Genomic DNA, 20315 nt, shown 5'->3' on the forward strand with positions numbered 1-20315 from the left:
GTCAAATTAATATTTGTTTTTTTTTATGTTTTTTATATGTATGCTTTGTATAAATTTGTCTAAATATTCAATCAACTGGGGCGCTTTTTAAGAGAAATTATGAGGACATAAACTTTGATTGTGTAATATTGTATATAATATCCTTTATAAAAGAGCAACACTTAGACCCTTTAAAGGGATAGTTCACCCAAAAATGAAAATCCTCTCATTATTCACTTACCCTAATGCCATCCCAGATGTGTATGACTTTCCTTCTTCAGCAGATCACATATGAAGATTTTTAGAAGAAGATAGAGCTCTGTCAGGTCCTTATAATGGAAGTACACGGGCAGCAGCGCTTTGACAGTCCAAAAGTTACATTTACGCAGCAAAAAAGTAATCCATGCGACTCCAGTCGATCAGTGAATGTCTTTTGAAATGAATCAATAGGTTTATGTAAGAAACAAGTCGATAATTAAAACTTTTTTAACTTTAAATTAGCGCTTCCATCCAGGGCTCTGATGCAGTTTGAAATGGCCGAATTCTCGCGCGAACTCGCCGATGCGATTACGTGACGGTTCGCGTCGTATGCTGACAGGAAGCGCTTTTTGAAAAGTTAATAATGCTTTAATTATCTATTTATTATTTTACACAAACGTATGGATTCGCTTCAGAAGATATTCATTGATCAACTGGATCACTTTTATGCTGCCTAATGGCACATTCACACTTGAGAGGTTTGGTTCGATTAAAACGAACTCTGGTGCGATTGCTCTGTTAGTGCGGTTCATTTGAACAAGTGTGAACGCTGCCATCCGAACCTTGGTGCGCACCAAACAAGCGGACCGAGACCCCCTGAATTGTGGGTCTCGGTCCGCTTCCAAACAAACTGTGGTGCGGTTCGATTGATATATGAACGCAACATGGACCAAAGACGTCTAAATGGACCAAAAACAGGAAGTAATTTGCCTAATACTGACCTCAAGCATACCTGGTTCTTCTCATCATAGGAACTATGTTGCCCATTACAGTTCGGTACATGCATCGGAACCGCCATCAGCCGTCCTTGCAGCATATCTTCGTTTGTGTGTGCAACGGAGGAATTCCTGGCACTGTTTTGACTCCTTTACACATTTTATTAGCTCTTCCTTTGTTCTCCGCTGGTAAAAATACCACCACATATATATACATAAATCCAACATGCGCATTTCGCCCAGCAGCCAGCACTGTTTTCAATGTTTGGCAAGTTCCGTCGCAAAATATACGTCATAAAAGCTGTCCAATCAGGTTGTGACCTTATCCTTATGCCTTTTGTTTTGTTTAGGTTCGGTGTTAAAAATGCCAGTGTGAACTCTAAGCGAACCAGGACTAAATGGATAATTTTCTTTTTTGGTCCAGACCAAGAGAACCAAGAGAACCGAACTACAAGTATGAACACACCCTAAATGTGACTTTTGGGCCGTCAAAGTGCTGGCACCTGTGTACTTCTATTATAATGACCTGATAGAGCTCCATCTTCTTCTAAAAATCTTCATTTGTGTTCTGCTAAAGAAAGACATACACATCTGGGATTTACAGGGGAAGTGAATAATGAGAGAATTTTCATTTTTGGGTGAACTTCCTTTAATATATCAAAACACAATGAACGTTGATCTTTTATAAATAGAACTCCTTTTGTGTGTGTGTGTGTGTGTGTGTGTGTGTGTGTGTGTGTGTGTGTATCAAAAATGATTTGGCTGATATGATTGGCTGAGAGCGGAACGTCTCCGATGCGGATTGGCTACTTACTGACTCGCCCTCTGGTCTGTTCCATTGATGTACAATAGGGGCTCCGCTAACTTAAAAAAACATTTATTTTCTACATAACGAATCTGCAAACCGACATATAACCTGAAATGTTTTATATTTTAACAATGTTTGCTGTGTATTTATAAGAAACTACTGCCTACGCAATTACAGTAAATGTAAAACGTAACATATCTCTCCCTTGTGATGAAATCTCCCCTGTAAATCGAATGGCAGTTTCCCATTCATGTGATATCACCTGTGCTCTTGGAGGATACAAGAAGTAACAGAATCTAATCCCAAATAGGCTTTGTAGTTTATCAGCAGTAGAATATTTTTAATTATACATATTTATTTATAATCTGTTTCCCTCTCTTGTTTATCTACATTAAACATGCTGCGAGTGAGAGCTGCCGTCTGTCAGTTTTGGAGGGGGTATGTATGCATTTGCACATGCACTCATACATGACTTTCACTTTTGAGAGAGTACTTCGAAGCTTACTAGACGTGTCTCACGTTTTGTATTCAATAATCACCTTATGCATATATTTATATGATTGTGATTAAGTGCTAGTACGTGCACATGGACAAGGCAGACCAGCTTGCGTTATGTAATGACACGAGAAACCTGTCCACCCACCCACTGTTAGTTAGGTGAGATCTGTTTGTTCAAGTGTATCATTATGTTATGACTGCAGTGTGATCTGTTCATAAGCATAATGCACATGCTGAGACTCTGCAGAAGCATTGAACAGCTTCACTCCTTATGCAAGTTGAAGCAGGTGTCCTTTTCATTTCAAGCTGTTTGGAAATAGTTTGAAATGTTCAGTTAAGGTGAAAACAGACTGATATTATTATTATTATTATTTTATTTTATTTATTTATTTTTTTGCATCCATCCTCGTTACTTCATATAAGTTGCTAATTGAGAGTTATGGTTAAAGTGGAGCTTGTAACCATAAGCTTGACTAAACCAGCCCACTTTATCACATGATTTTTAGAGGATCAGTTAGAAAGAGGGTCATTAAACCTCTCTGATTGCCACAAGAAATGTTCTAGAGTATTTGATTGTCAAAGACTATATGAACACGATATATTTTAGTCAAACGTTTTTTCTGCACACTGATCAGGGTTCCCATGAAAATAAAAATATATACAGCTCTGGAAAAAAATTAAGAGACCACTGCAAAATTATCAGTTTCTCTGGATTTACTATTTATAGGTATATGTTTGAGTAAAATGAACATTTTTGTTTTATTCTATAAAGTACTGACAACATTTCTCCCAAATTCCACATAAAAATATTGTCATTTAGTGCATTTATTTGCAGAAAATGGCAACTGGTCAAAATAACAAAAAAGACGCCATGTTTTCAAACCTCGAATAATGCAAAGAAAGCCAAAATTCACAGTGGGTGCAAGACACTGTGGCTTGAAGGCCTCTCCAGGTCTCAGTCTAACCATTAGACGACCAGGTGGAGGATCGGTGATGATCTGGCGGTGCTTCAGCAAGGCTGTAATCGAGCAGATTCGTCTTTGTGAAGGACGCATGAATCGAGCCACGTACAAGTTTATCCTGGAAGAAAACTTGCTTCCTTCTGCTCTGAAATGTTCCTCAACTCTGAGGATTGGTTTTTCCAGCAGGACAATGCACCATGCCACACAGCCAGGTCAATCAAAGTGTGGATGGAGGACCACTGGATCAAGACCCTGTCATGCCAGCCCAATCTCCAGACCTGAACCCCATTGAAAACCTCTGGAATGTGATCAAGAGGAAGATGGATGGCCACAAGCCATTAAACAAAGCCGAGCTGATTGAATTTTTGTGCCAGGATTTTCTATAATCCTTATCCAGTAATCACAAGCGACTGGAATGGTCATGGGAAAAGTCATGAAAATTCAATGGTCAAAACATGTGGGAAGGCTTACTGATTCGTTGTGAACATCAAGTGAAAACTTGTTGTTACAGCACGGTATTTCACACTGTAGCAAAACAAGCAAATCATGGTTTGTTGGTCTTGTTTTTCTGCAGGTTCAAGACCTTTTCATATGCAGCTGTGGAGGTCAAGAATGAGCCCATCCTGGGGTTTAAAGAGGGAAGTACAGAGAGAGCAGAACTGGAGAAGGTAAAACACAAGCACACACAGTCGCAGATGTCCAAAACACTGAAGCAGCAGTTTTTATTAACGTTTTACTTTGTATAACAGGCATTAAACGATCTAAAGGGAAAGACGGAAGAGATTCCATGTGTGGTTGGAAATGAAGAAGTTTGGACCAAAGATATCAGATACCAGCTGTCTGTGAGTTGATTGTTGGTTTGATGTCAAATTTGTGGGTCTCTTTCAGAACAAATTTATGCTCATCAGAGCCTTCGGTTTAATGGATGAAAAAAATATTTGCTCTCTAATGAATCAGAAAAGGACATTAACAGGAGCCTCCAAACAATCTTGGCAATATATATTGTACAGTCAAGCCATTTGGGGTGCGTGATATGAGCAAAAATTAATATTGCGAGATTCTTTAAATTTTTGGTCAATAACGATATGCAGTATATCATGATCAGGGACTGATACCGAAATTTTGCCACTTTCCTTAGTTTGTCATCAGATCACTGTTTTACTTTGGAATTATGCTTTAAAAATTTGCAAAGAGGTACAAAAGCTTTTTCACTGTTCTAACAAAAAATTATTTCCATTGAACATGGATTAGATCTGTTGAACATATGACAGGCCAAAGTCTGCTGGTTTCAAAACGTTTTGAATGGTTTCCCTCATCATGTAGCTTATAGGTAATTGCCGCTTCCACAACCGTCACGTCCGTTTATGGCGTTTTTTCCGCATTAACGTAAGATTGAGACAGAATGAAAATTAAATATTACATGTTCTTAGTAGTGCCAGCTCTTCTACATATTGTGGCTATTATTGTTTCTGGATTGTGCATTTAAATTCATAGAGTTTTTACAAAGTGTGTTATTAATTAATTATAAATCAACTATCGGTTTTTCTAAACTTATGAAACTACTTTATCATAAAACTACTTTATGCTCTGATTATGAAACAAGCCTTCCATTAAATAAATTTTAATTCAAAATAATGCAAAAATATTTGATGATGGATACAAATAATTATCTGTAGCGCAAACTTTTTGATTAGAATGCGCATTCTGTACCATGCTGCGGCATTTGTACCGGTATATCGGTTTAACCGCTTTATCGCCCTCCACTACAAGCCATGTTCTTGTTCATGTTCAAATAAATTGTTTTTGTTCCTCACAGCCCTTCAACCATTCTCACAAAGTGTCCAAGTTCTGCTATGCCGATAAGGTATGGTATGATTTTAATGTAAATTAAAAGAAAATATGGAAATGCTGCTGATGGCTAGTTGACACATAATACATTTTTGTTAACATTAGATTTTAGGTTAAAATATATATTAATGTTTTAATGTAAGAGAATGTGTACATATTAAGTTCTGTTAAAATAAATCAGAATTTTTAATGAATATGAAGAAAAGCAAGTATAGAACTGACATGAGAACCATGTCAGATGTTTCAAATATCAGATATGTTTTGGATGTTATATTTAACAGGTCACTTGATCTCATGTGATCATATACACTGCCTGGCCAACAAAAAGTTGCATACTCTTTGGACCGCCTTTAGCTTTGATTATGGCGTGCATTCATCGTGGCATAGTTTCGACAACCTTATGCCACATCACAACATTTTTTTCCATCCAGATTTGCATTAATTGTTGGCTGAGATCTTGTATTGGTGACAGGACAGTTGAACCACTCCGTGAAGTCTTCTCCAGCACATCCCAAAGACATTCAATGGGGTTAAGGTTAGGACTCTGTGGTGGCCAATGCATGTGTGAAAATGTTTCATCATGCTCCCTGAACCACTCTTTCACAATTTTAGCCAGATGAATCTTGGCATTGTCGTTCTGGAATATGCCCGTGCCGTCAGGGAAGAAAAAATCCATTGATGGCATAACCTCGTCGTTCAGTATATTCAGGTAGTCAGCTGACTTCATTTTATGGCCGCATAATGTTGCTGAGCCTCGACCTGACTAACTGAAACAACCTCAGATCATAACACTGCCTCCAGAGACTTGTACAGTGGGCACTATGCATGACGGGTGCATCGTTTCATGTGCTTCCCTTCTTACCCTGACGTGCCCATCGCTTTGGAATAGGGTAAATCTGGACTCATCAGACCACATGACCTTTTTCCATTGCTCCACAGTCCAATCTTTATGCTCCCTAGCAAATTGTTTTTTCCGATTAGCCTCACTAACAAGTGTCTTTCTTGTGGCCACACAGTTGTTTAGTCCAATCCTGTAAGTTCTCATCACATTGTGCGTGTGGAAATGCTCTTACTTTCACTATTAAACATAGCCGTGAGTTCTACTGTCGATTTTTTTTACGATGTGACTTCAAGCGTTTTAGTGATCTCCGATCATGATCGTTCAAGATTTTTTTCCCGACCACATTTCTTCTGCGAATCTGACGGTTCAACACTATCCTTCCATGTTTTAATGCGTTGGACAGTTCTTAACCCAATTCCAGTGATTTCAACAATCTCCTTAGTTGTTTCCTTTGCTTGATGCAGGCCAATAATTTGCCCCTTCTGAAACACAGTAACATCTTTTCCACGACCACGGGAGACGTCTTCCGACATGGTTGTTTAAGAAATGAGAAGCTGCACACTGCATCAGTTAGGGTTAAATGAATTGGTGCCAGCTGAAACATATTAAATCACTGCAATAATGATCCAATCATAGACTCTTAAGTATCTGCTTATGTAAATCCAAACGGCGACTTTTTTTTTTTTTTTTTGGCCAGGCAGTGTGTTTTAATAGAGTTTCATTGAAAGGGGTAAATTTTTTTTGCTGTCTTTAGGAGTTGATAAATAAAGCCATTGAGGCTTCTGTGGCCGCACGTAGAGAGTGGGACATCAAACCAGTTACAGATCGAGCTCAGATCTTCTTCAAAGCTGCTGACATCATCAGTGGACCCAAGAGAGCAGAAGTTCTGGCCAAGACCATGATCGGACAGGTACATCTTCACAAACATTTAGAAATGCCTCAAACGGAGACCTCTTTCCATTTGAAGTCTGATGTCGCTTGATGTTAATCAGTACAATTAACTTTTGGACTCAAGATGAGGATTCATGTTTGTCTGAGGATCTATTCCTCAGACAAACTTGATTTTTGATCCGTGTGTCTCAGGGTAAGACGGTTGTCCAGGCGGAAATAGACGCTGCTGCAGAACTCATCGACTTCTTCAGATTCAACGCCAAACATGCGATTGAACTAGAACATCAGCAGCCATTGAACAGTGATGGAAGTACCAACACCATGCTGTACCGTGGACTGGAGGTGGGTTGCTTCTCCTGCAGACTTGCAGAACGAATCAGTCTGATTCATAAACAAATCATGCAGACTGGTTATGAATCAACCACTTCATTGAAAAGATCTGATTCATTCTCTCATGAATGTGCCAAGAAGTGTATAACAACTTAAATTTCCATCTGTTGCTCACACAAAGCTATTGTATTGCACATTTCTTGGTATAACTCCATGTATATCTTTGCTGTAGGGATTTGTAGCCGCTGTCGCCCCCTTCAACTTCACAGCCATTGGTGGAAATCTGGCGGGCACACCCGCTCTAATGGTTAGTCTTCTGTACTAAAATAGCCCACATATTCGACATGCACTGACACTTGTGAGCTCTGCTTCACAATTCCTAAATTTAACAACATCAAGTGTGTACACCCAGGGTAACGTGGTGTTGTGGAAACCCAGTGACACTGCTATGTCTGCCAGCTATGCCGTCTATAAGATTCTGCGGGAGTCTGGACTGCCACCCGACATCATCCAGTTTGTGCCAGCTGATGGGCCAGTATTTGGAGACACCGTCACATCCTCTAAACATCTGGCTGGTATTAACTTTACCGGCAGTGTCCCGTAAGTCTCATTTGTGCTTGTTGACTCAGTCACTGTCATATATGGGTGTTTCTTCAACTTTGGGCACTTTTAGCACCATGGAAGTCTTGTTAAAACAATTTTTATACTGACTAATTTTCTAATTTTGTCTACTAACAATGTTTAACAGTGTATGTTTGGAATTTTGTCTGAAAGTCATAAAAATTCTCACTACAGTGTCATTAGAATTCTGTGATGGAATGACACTGACGGAAATTACATTTTTAATGTAAAAAAAATAAGAAAAACACCAACTCCTTTGTCTTGCTAGAACTAATTTCATAGCTAAAATGTTATTTATTCTAAATGCACACAATTAAATAATATTTTTCACTCTTTTTACGTAATTTGGCAATATTTTAGCTTGATTGGAAACTACACCCAATAAAAATATTTTGCTTACAAGTGATATTTACCTTTAATTTTCTTTTTCTTCAAGCATTACTTGCGATAACATATCTCAAGCATGCTCTTCACTGAAACCTTTGTTGAATTAATTAACAAGTGCATTCACTTTTAAAACTTTATTAGGGGCAGAATTGTTTGGTGTGGTGAAAATGATGCAAATCTCTATGTGTGCCTGGGCCAGCTTTGCCAAAATGTTTAAGCGGCTAGTGACCTGACTCATAATGTGTACCTGGACCAGAAAAGCCCAGAGTTTATTTAACTAGTGACTTAGCCTAGCTAGGTGTGGATTTATTTAAACTAATGACCTAAGATAACGATGTGTGCCAGGCCAGATTTGGCAAAGGCTTCACTTTTAACAGCCGATTGGCTAACAGATAACAAGTTACCAGCTTGCACCACATAGAGTTTCATGCCTGAACTTTAGTCATAATAGAAAACAGTACGCAACATTTCAAATGGCAGTATGCTACATTTATTGTCACATGATCCAGTTATCATGTCAAAAATAAGTTATTTTGCATTTGTAGTACAATTTTGTGTGAAAACACCTTAACTCTTGGTAGTCTGATCAAATAATGAGTTAAGAAAAAGATTTTAAAGGAATGTTCCAGGTTCAGTAAAAGTGCATCTCAGAGGTTGGTTTCACATATAGTCCGTTTTAAATGAACCAAACCCAGTTCAGTTGAAGCGAACCAGAAAGGGAATCAGCTGCAAATGACCTCAGTGCTTCTGGTGTTCACAATGTAAGTGGAATTAAAAGAGGACCCAGTTTATTTTTTGGTTGTCTTTGCATTGATGTGGTCTCAGACCCTTTGTTGTTCAAATCACATCTCCTTAAGAACTTAGACCTGGGGGCCTGGGTAGTTCAGCGAGTATTGACGCTGACTACCACCCCTGGAGTCACGAGTTCGAATCCAGGAAGTGCTGAGTGACTCCGGCCAGGTCTCCTAAGCAACCAAATTGGCCCTGTTGCTAGGGAGGGTAGAGTCACATGGGGTAACCTCCTCGTGGTCATGATTAGTGGTTCTCGCTCTCAATGGGGCATGTGGTAAGTTGTGCGTGGATCGCGGAGAGTAGCATGAGCCTCCACTTGCTGTGAGTCACAATTATGACATTTGGCTAACAGTAAATTGTTAAACATATAATTGTGATTATGATGATAAATTGTCATACTACTTGAGGTGTATGTGTGTGCTTAATACAAATACACCTTCAGTAGTAATTTATTAATATTTAATTTGGAATCATATAATACATTAAGGCAATATGATTTCCTTTAAGGCTTTAAAAAATAAAAAATATTGCACAGGGGTAAAATGACATGAAAAATAATATTTAAAATGTTCAAATATTTCCAAACACTTAAAACAAGTCTCGCTTTTTTTGTCAAATTTACATTTACACCATTTTTAGTATAATCCATACAGCCAATTCTGTTCTAATCTTTTCAATTCTATTATGCTATAGTAATATATCTGTCCTAAATGTTATGTTAAGGCTCTCCGATTAAACCCACGAACCCTTATTTCGCATGAAGGAAAACGTTTTATATTTTTTGAGTATTTGAAAATGTGTTTCTCCACAGGAATAAAGCGGGCTTCTACTTATGCGTGTCATAAACACTGCATGTACGAATGAACCCAAAACATGTGCCATTACATGAACGTTAAAATGAAGTCAAACGGAGCGCTTTATTCACTACCAGAATACTCGCTTGTATTTTTGTGGGAGTTTGGCTCAAACCTCCGCAGACGGCACGCGCATCAAGCCTTGTTTATACATTCGTCTGGCACCACAGCGTGCCATACCGCAGATTGAGCGTGCACCTACCCAAATTCTAGAGGTGTTTATACTTGCCGCGCCGCCGCTGTACTATTCTGTGAAACGACAGAGAAAATAAAATCTGAATCAGAAGAAATTAGTAGTGAGAAGTAGTTTGCCAGAACATCAGATCACATCGACTGATGATCCGGTTTTGTTTTTATTTGATATTAAGGCACCGGACAAATACTTGTATCATGCCTTAAAAATGCTAACAGAATATTAATTGACCTTATACTCCTATAACTTTATACAAGCATATAGATATGCTACAGTATTAAAAACATTTCACGCAAACTGTACAAAACAATTTAAACAAAACAATTAGCTACAGTCTTATTCATGTAAGATGAGTATAAAAAATGTGTGTAAATGCATTCTTATGTTAACTAAATGGGGCAGTTGATTCAAGAATGGTTTTACTAACGATTTACACTATAAAGTATATTCTGCCCATGTGTCATGAATAAGAAATTTTGAATACAATTAAAGTAATTAAAGTATCAAACTTCAATCTAGTTTTTATTCAGTATTTAATAAAAGGCACTAGACAAATACTTGTATTGATGCCTCAAAACACTTGTAAATCCTTATAGAATATTTCTTGACCTTATATTCTTGTAAAGTTTTCCAAACAAACTATACAAAATAATTTAAATCTAAAGAGCAATGCTACAGTCATTCATTCAAAGCACTGAAGGCACCGTTCCTATATTTTATGCTTATACAATTTACATTGAAATGCTTACATTCATTTAAACTCTTATAGAAATGATATCATGCAGTGTAGTGACTGAGCAAACTCATTGGGCCTTATTCATGAAACATGAGCAAAACAAATTTCTGTTTAAATACATGCTTGTAAATTGTCCTATTGAAATGAATGGGACAATTTTCACAATAATTGTTTTACTAACGATTTGCACACAAATTTGTTCTGCTCGTGTTTGCTGAATAAGGCAAATTTACTTAATTTTCATTAACCTGTGTTAGTTTTTTGTGCCCTTAATGTTTTTTTGCCAATATAAGTCTTAAGAGCCTTTGTAATAAAAATCAACAAACTTCTATTTCTATTTATGTAAGATTCTTTATCCATAAGATGAAATGGTCGGAAAATAAACCTAATGTATTTCTGATAGAACTGCAATGTTATCATAAGATGGTAAATCTATGTAAAAATAATAAAGCAAAAAGATTTATTTAAATGTCTGATTTATCTAACTTAACAGATTATTCATCTTTGTCTTTTGATACCCCTCTTTCTATTTATTTTATCACTATTATTACTTGCATTATAATACTTATATTACTTTTATCCACGTGGACGGATCATAGATGTGCCTTTAAACACGTATCTGTTCAGCCAATGTTGCTTCTAAATAGTTCATTTTGAACGCACACTTCCGCCAACGCCGCGTTGACGTCATTTTTGTTGCGTGCAACCTCGCGAACAAGCGGCTGCTTCGAATGTAAACCAGGCTTCACAGCTCTTCACGTGCTCTTCAGATGCTGCTCTGAGTGCAGCTGGTCGAGTTTCATTTGGAGTGCTCAGACAGTGTTGGGTGTAACGCGTTACTGTAATTAAATTACTTTTTGCTTGAAAAAGTAAAGGCATTACTCTTCATTTTTTTTAGTCATTTAATTACAGTTACTTATGATGTACTTGCGTTACATACTGTATAGACTTTCAACAATTCTATATAAAACAATATTGAATTAAAAAATCGAAATTTAACGTCTAATGATAACATTTGTTTTCTAATTCAACGCTGCCCCTTTAAATGCATTGGCAATATGCTTACGCGCATGAGTTATATGATAAACTATGTTTTTAAGATTAACATTTTTATTGATTCAAAGAAGACAAAGAAAAACAAAACGTATACAATGAATCAGCATTTAACTCCAACTACTACCCCTCCCCCTCCCCAATCAACAACCCCACCCGACCTCCAACGAACAACTCAGTGGTCTCACATAAGTACACACACACACAGAAAAAAAATAAAAATAAAATAAAATAAAAAAATAATCATACACATCTAAAACTACGCTTCTCTCTCCACAGTCCCTCTCCGAGAGCTTCCCATAAACATCAAATAACTACCCCATTTCCCATTAAATGAATTCCAGATCCCCAGCCTTCTACACGACACCACCTCGAAAGCTGCCACCCTCCCCATCTCCTCACACCACTCCCGAATTGAGAGCGCTCCAGCCGACTTCCATCCCCTTAAAACAATCTGCCTGCCTATCATAGCACTGGTCAGGACCCAATTTTGTATGTATTTATCTCCTATTTCGATGACTGCCCCATCACCCAAAACACAGAGTCTGGGACAAAACGAAACCCGAGTGCCCAACACGTCACACGCAAAACTCCGAACATTCAACCAAAATTCCTGGATCTCAGCACACCACCAAAAAACATGGGCCGTGTCTCCATCCTCCGATTGGCATCGCCAGCAGGTGGGTGTGTCTTTAAGACCAAGTCTACACAATCTAGAGGGTGTCCAATAGAATGTAAATTCTTGAATAGCATAAGGCACACCCTTGCATCTCTAGATACAGACTTAACGTTCTTTAGAATCCTAGCCCACACTCCCTCCTCCAATACCAAGTTAAAATCTTTCTTCCATAATATCTTGATAGAAGTTAATGCTCCGTCCCCCAGACTCTGAACTAGCAGGGAGTAATACACAGATGGCTCAACTGTAAATACCTAAAAAACTGAGATCTGGGAATCCCAAAATGATGAACCAAATTATCAAAGGATCTCAACACTCCACTTTCATATAGGTCACTGAGTGTAGAAACCCCCCTCACAATCCACTCTGACCAGCAGAAGGGGGACTTATTAATACATAATATTGGGTTCAGCCATATGCTCGAGGAATTAAACACTCTGGACACTTGTCCATACCAAGTGTAAATGTGAGATAACGGGGTGCAACTTAACTTCTCCAGATAGTCTGATGGCGAAATAGGGGCAAGAACTTCCTGTTCAATACAAAACCAGGGAGGGGCTCTCTCAGGTGTAAGTGGCCAATGAGCCAAATGTCTGAGACCAAATGCATAATAATAAAACAAAATCTTGGGTTGGCCTAGACCACCTTTGTCAATCAGCCTATGTAATTTGTTGAAATGTAATCTGAGACGTTTACATTCCAAATAAAGGTCTTCGCTATGCTATCAAATTGCATGAAATAAGAGAGGGAGACATCTACAGGGAGAGTCTGTAGCAGGTAATTGAATTTTGGAACACAATTCATTTTAATAACATTAACCTTCCCAATCATAGGTAAATGTAATGAAGCCCACCTGCTCACATCCCTCAAAAACCTTTTCATTAAAGGGTCAAAATTAACACTAACTAAATCACACAAATTTGCTGGGAATAAAAAGCCCAAATACTTAATGCCCTGTTTGAGCCACTGGAAGGTGCCCGGTTGAAAAGCCGTTTCAACCGGGCAGTACGCTGTCAGAGCCAAAGCTTCGGATTTAGACTAATTAACTCTGTATCATGAGAATTTAGAGAAGGAATTAATAATCCTGTGGAGGCAAGGCATAGATCTAGTGGGGTCGGAGACGAATAACAAAATATCATCTGCGTAAAGCAAAAGCTTATGCGCCATACCTCCCGCCATCACCCCTGGAAAATCATCCTCCTTTCTTATCGCGGCTGCTAATGGTTCCAGGGCAAGACAGAACAATAATGGGGAAAGAGGGCAGCCCTGCCGAGTGCCCCTATCCAGGGTGAAATAATCTGAAATTAATCCATTTGTTTATACCGCCGCTACCGAGTCTATAAAGTAACTTAATCCATCCAATAAAAGTATTTCCGAACCCGTATATTTTCAAAACCTTAAAAAGATAATCCCATTCTACCAAAAACGCCTTTTTGGCATCAAGTGAGATGGCAGCCACTGGAGTCTGATCATTCGCCACTGACCACATGATATTGATGAAACGCCTAATGTTATCAGAAAAGCTATGACTCGAATAAACCCCACCTGATCTATATGTATAAAAGATGTCATAACTTTACTTACTTTACCAAAATGTTGGACAAAATTTTAACGCCTAGCTTAATCAGGGAGATTGGATGGTAACTCTTGCACTCACTTGGATCTTTGTCCTTTTTAAGAATCAGACTGATCCGGGCTTGTGTCATGGTTGGACTAAGCTTTCCATTCTTTAATGATTCAGTATAAACTTCTAACAAAAGTGGAACCAGTTCTGTAGCATAAAATCTAAAAAATTCATCAGCAAAACCATCTGGCCCCGGAGACTTGCCTGCAGGTAAGGCCTTAATTACCTCATCAATCTCCTCCAAGGTTATCTCAGAATCAAGAGAATGTTTTTGCTCAGTCATCAGTTTAGGGAGATCTAATGGTTCCACAAAGTTTCTAATATCTTCATCAGAAGACGAAGACGTGTAACTATAAAGATCAAGATAGAATTCTTTAAAAGCATTATTAATATCAATGGCTGAGGTAAATATTTCACCACCAGCAGATTTCACTGAGGGAATGGTAGAAAGAGACTCTCTCTGCTTTATATATCTAGCCAAAAGTTTTCCTGCTTTGTCCCTGACTCAAAGTATGACTGTCTTGCCCTGAACAGCCAAAACTCCACCTTCTGCAACAAAATAGTATTATATCTGTATTTCAATCAGATCAGTTCTCTGAGGCCATCAGACGACATTTGGCGCTTCAGCTCTGCCTCAGCATTTTTAATATTCCCTTCCAACTCCATGAGTTCTCGTGCTTTGGATTTTTTGATGAATGAGGCATAATGTATGATCCGGCCCCTAAGAACCACCTTAAGTGCCTCCCAAGCTATGCCCACAGAGGATACTGAGGACCAGTTGGTCTCCATATGAACATTGATTTCAGCCTTTAACATTTGTTGGAATTCAGGATTTTGCAAAAGGGAAACATTAAAGCACCAACTATATGATTTCTTTTTCTCTGTTTATGGCAACACCTCTAAACTCACCAGGGTGTGATCTGAGACTAAGATGTTTCCAATTGAGCAATCCACAACAGATGAAATGAGGGACTTAGGTATAAAAAAAAAATCTATTCTAGAATAAATCTTATGGACTGATGAAAAAAATGTATAGTCCCTACCAGATGGGTTCAAAAGTCTCCAAATATCTGTAAGTCTAAGATTTTTACACATCCTGTGAAGCGTCAATGTCACTCTAGGGGGCTTACACACTTTTGCTTCACTATGATCAAAGACTGAGTCCATCAAAAGATTAAAGTCTGCTGACTACCACCCCTGGAGTCGTGAGTTCGAATCCAGGGCGTGCTGAGTGACTCCAGCCAGGTCTCCTAAGGAACCAAATTGGCCCGGTTGCTAAGGAGGGTAGAGTCACATGGGGCGACCTCCTCGTGGTCACTATAATGTGGTTCGCTCTTGGTGGGGCGCATGGTGAGCTGTGCGTGGATGCCGTGGAGAATAGCGTGAAGCCTCCATACGCGCTATGACTCTGTGGTAACGTGCTCAACAAGCCACATGATAAGATGCGTGGATTGACGGTCTCAGATGTGGAGGCAACTGAGATTTGTCCTCCGCCACCCGGATTGGTGCGAGTCATTACGCCACCACGAGGACTTAGAGCGCATTGGGAACTGGGCATTCCAAATTGGGGAGAAAAGGAGTTCAAAAAAAAAAAAAAAAAAAGATTAAAGTCTCCTCCCAATATTATATCATGAGGGGTGCCAGATGCTTGCAACATCCCTTCAAGATCTATAAAAAAGCCCTGATCATCAATGTTAGGTGCGTAAATATTAGCCAAAATCAGCCTTTGCCCCTGAATTTCAGCTAAAACAATAATGACTCTTCCTAATTCATTAATCTGTTTGATACATTTGAATTGGAAATGTTTACTTATCAATGTAATGACTCCTGCTCTTACTTGTGCCAGCACTAAAGAAAACATGTCCACCCCATATCTTCCCACATTTTTCAGCTTCCTGCGGGGAAAGATGCGTTTCTTGAAGAAACACAATATCATATTTCTTACGTTTAAGAAAAGAAATAACCTTCTTTTTTTTTATGGGGTGCCCCAACCCATTCACATTCCATGTGGAGAGAGACAATCCACGCATATTAATATTTGACATTTTACTAAAAACTAAATTATAAAGACCATATTCCAACATTAGAGCAACAAACAAACCCTGAACTTCCCCCAAAACCAAACAAACAGAAAAAAGAAAAACGTGTGCATTAACCCCGTGCACGACAGCGCCAACCGGCGTCCATCCCTCTAAACTCAAACAGTCTATGTACGCCTATGAGAACCTCCACGACAACTTTGCCATCGGATTGCTCAAGTACAGTGATTCGATACAAATTTGGTGAGACAGAATTACACAACAGAAAATAATCTATAAAACAAACTACAGCCAATAGGTGGGATAAACACAAAGACGTGTAGATTCATCCACATAACTGTTCCGAAGGTGTGTTCTTCTACAAAAAAACTCCAGCCGCTTGGCGGAACCAGCACAAAAAGAAACAAAGAAGGCGCTCAGTTTCCTCGGACGAACACGTGAATGTTCAGTGAGTCAGGTCCACTCGGCTGCATAGAAAGTATCAAACAATGACCTAATCATTCCATTGACTTTATGAAGGACATCGCTTGCTGTGGGCATGTCAATATTTTGCGGCCATCCTTAGTATCTATTCTCAATTTGGCCGGGAACATCAGTGCAAAAGTGACCTTCCATTGTTGTAAGAGTTTCTTGCATTCCTTGAATCGATCACGTTTCTCTCTTGTCGAATTCACAAAGTCTGGGAACAAGAAAATGCTATGGTTCTTCCAAGAAAACCTTCCTTTGTCCTCGCCTCACGTAACACAAGATCTTTATCGGATGATCTCAGAAATTTGGCCAGAATTGATCGGGGCCTCTCTCCCTCAACTCTGAGCCGGAACCCTGTGAGCTCGCTCGATTTCCAGCTTATGGCCTGTTATGTCGAGCAGACTCAGGAAGAGCTCATCTAGGAATTTCACCATATCTCAGCCTTCTTCGTTCTCAGGAATTCCAACAATTCGGACGTTGTTTCGCCAACTCCGATGGCTCCAGATTATCGGAGATAACTCTTGTGACCACCTCCGAGAATTTTGTCTCCATGGCAGTGATCGATCGACGTATTACAGCAAGATCATCCAACTCAGCCACGACCTTCACCAACATTGCTAACATGCTTGACAGTTTGAATCTCTCCCGCCGCACAGTCCAAACCGAGTACCCGGTCTGCGGCCCTGTCTGGGGTATCAGCTTGAGCACGTAGGTGTCTTTTAATGTCTCCAGAGCCCGAGGATTTTGAATTATTTGTCATATTTTCTTCATAGAACGGTTATGGATCAGGGTGTATAGAATCTCACCGGTTTATGACATAAAAAGTATTAAAACTAGCAAAGTGCGCAGAGTTCGCCGTTTACACGTCCAACCCTCGCATGGCGCCACACGACCCGACCCTCGCGCCACTATGTTGGGAAATCACTCAAGTGAAAAAATTCAGAAGATATGAGTGGCTGTTTTACTAAAAGGAATTATCCCCATTACTACAAGGTTATGACAAATACAGATAAGACAAATGCAGATTCGAAGCACAAGTACCTACTGAAGCACTTGACCCGGCAACATAGATATACACTTTTAAGAGATCGCAGGGGCTGTTCACACCGAATGTGTTTTTGCACACATGTTTTTGCTGCACTGTTTTAATTGTTTTCTGATGTAATCATGTGTTAGATGGACATCTTTGACTGCTGTGGCGCGTCTTTCTGTTTCATTCAAGCCTCGCGCAGGACTGACAGACTTAAAACACTTTGTCAGTTAAAATTAGCTTTTAAAAATGCACCTTGAGTCACCTGCGTTCTGCTTCATTTGATGCTATCTTGATTTTAGCGCAGGTGCCATTAAAATTCAATGTTCTGAAGATGTTCAGGTGTCAAAGAGGACTTCATGTGACTGTTGCACCATTACACATGATTCCAGATTGTAAAGTTTCAGTCCAAATATAGTTTCAGCGCGTGATAAATGGTAAGTCAATATTTTTTTTCCTTCTGCTCTGGTTTGCCGAGAGGCCACTGTGCTTTGTTAAAACTGTTTACTGTTACTATACTGTTACAAATGTTGCCTATGACTCTTACATGAAATACAGCCTTTTTTAACAAATGTACTTGCTTGGGGAAGAAATTATAAAGAGTGATCGATTTAGAGATTAACAGATTTTATTAACCATTTAGGAACAGTTTAAGAACAGTTCAAGAATAATTTATTTGATGTTACAGGATTTATTTGAAATAATTAAAATAAAAATTTAATGTCTATCCTTTTATTGTCCATCTGGTCAAAGTTAATATGGTTTTTAGAAAAGTAATTAGTAATGAGTAAATGAATTACATTTCAGACAGAGTAATAAGTACAGTAATCTAATTACAATGCAGAAAATGTAATTAGTAATTAATTACTTTTTTGGAGTAACTTACCCAACAATGTGCTCAGATAATATGACAAGACAGGGAAAATTATACACAACGTGATCGTGGCAATCAAGGTATTTCTATATTCGCTTAAAATTCGTTTTTTTGGACAGTAAAATGTGATTGGAACTTATAATTCACAATAATCGCAGTTAGATCAAATAGTCTCGTTCAGGTGATTATGTAAAACAGTTATGTATGGCAAGCCCCGAGGTACTTAGCTATGTCATAACGAAATGGAAAGCAGACTGGTACCATTTTGGCTTCACATCACATGAATCAATCCAACCACAAAAGGACCCACAAACGAACTGTACTCAGGTAGTCATGAGTACGGTTCATTTGTGGGACCTTTTAGGGGGGTCTGTGATCATTTGGATTGTTCACATATACACTTTATATATACGTTGGAGTGCTCAAACGAGCTAGTTGTGAAAATGCCCTGAACAGCATTGATTACCACAGAAAATGGCTTCCTGGTTTATAAAAACAAAATTGCAGTTACAGTAAGGTGCATACCATAGAAGTCAATGGAGCCAATCCATAAACTGTTGTAAAAAAGTAGTATGTGGTGGAAATGATGCCACAACTGTGGGACTGTCGTTTTTGAAAATTTTTATTGAAATAATTTTCACACAGTAAACATTGAAATGGTTTTTATTGCACACTTTTTTTTTTTTTATCATAGTTTTAAACGTCTTTTTTTTTTTTATAATGGATTTTCATAGTTTAATATTGAAAGTCTGGGTCTGGGACAAGGCTAAAATAGTCAAATCTATACATAAAAGGCATTTTAAAAAATCCATAATAAATGATTAAGGCCTGGTAAGTCCGTTTTAATGAGAAAAAAGTTTAAATCCGTTTGTTTCAATAAAAATCAACCCCTTGCCCAAAATTCACAAAACACCCATATGATTGCATTTTCTTTATCTTTAGTGTAACCTTCTGTTTGGGTTAAACTATGTCAGACCTTGCAGTGCCAAGTCAGTATTTAAACCTTTGTATGTTTTACATGTTTCTAACCTAAAATGTTTAACATTTTGAACATAAAAATCATAATAAAGGATGACATTGTTAACTTAATGACTTAAAAAGCATGCTGTTTCTATATGTTGTCAATGTCAATGTGAAATGTAATTAATTATTAGAAACCATATGGAAATGAAGATCAGACATGGATCAGACATCCAAGGGCGTAGATTCTGAGGGGGATGGGGGGAGGTAACCCCCCCCCCCCCAATAATCAAAACAAGCAAGTACAATCCCCCCATTATTTATACCATGAACAATGGAAACATGTAAATGCTTCACGCTGCAACCCCCTCAATGTTCAAGCCAAATCTACGCCCTTGCGGAAATCTATGGGTTAGGTTTACAGACATTTATAACCTTAGTTTGATATTTTACTAGAAGTGTTTTATATACAGTAGTCTATCTAGGCACTAGCCCTGTAATATTTTGATATTTTTGTATCTACGAATTAAAGATAGTGGATTTGTCCAGTTTTATAAGTTGCCTCTGTTTTATCTCCAGAACTTTTAAGCGATTGTGGAAGCAGGTGGCCCAGAATCTGGACATCTATCGTAACTTCCCTCGTGTTGCTGGAGGTTTGTTTTCCATTTGCATCAGAACCTATTTCTTTAATATTTAAATGATTTTTAGGGGTGTTTCCTATGAAAATACAAAGATGTAATTACTTTAAAGCTGAAGTATGTAATTTCTGCGACATTTCTGCGGAATTGCAAAAATAAACAATGTTTTCAAAACAGCTTTCTGAATACGCCCCTCGCCTTCCGTTGCTCTAACAGTCAGACAGTCCCGCCCGCAA

At 38.5% G+C, this 20315-nt stretch overlaps 1 protein-coding gene across 2 annotated transcripts in view; it reads left to right on the forward strand.

Moving 5' to 3' along the window:
• Positions 1-2036: 2036 nt before the first annotated feature.
• Positions 2037-20315, forward strand: part of aldh4a1 (aldehyde dehydrogenase 4 family, member A1) — a 398306-nt gene continuing 380027 nt past the window's right edge. For both annotated transcript variants that reach the window (XR_007894731.1, XM_051672478.1), the window contains exons 1-9: positions 2037-2199; positions 3796-3889; positions 3971-4063; positions 5038-5085; positions 6665-6820; positions 6994-7143; positions 7364-7438; positions 7544-7731; positions 20021-20094. Coding sequence is in view for 1 of the 2 variants with exons in the window: in XM_051672478.1 (XP_051528438.1) it covers positions 2159-2199; positions 3796-3889; positions 3971-4063; positions 5038-5085; positions 6665-6820; positions 6994-7143; positions 7364-7438; positions 7544-7731; positions 20021-20094 (919 nt within the window). In the remaining variant the exon portion in view is untranslated. The remainder of the gene's footprint in view (positions 2200-3795; positions 3890-3970; positions 4064-5037; positions 5086-6664; positions 6821-6993; positions 7144-7363; positions 7439-7543; positions 7732-20020; positions 20095-20315) is intronic.

Source organism: Myxocyprinus asiaticus, chromosome 35, assembly GCF_019703515.2.
Source record: "Myxocyprinus asiaticus isolate MX2 ecotype Aquarium Trade chromosome 35, UBuf_Myxa_2, whole genome shotgun sequence".
Lineage (NCBI taxonomy): Eukaryota > Metazoa > Chordata > Actinopteri > Cypriniformes > Catostomidae > Myxocyprinus > Myxocyprinus asiaticus.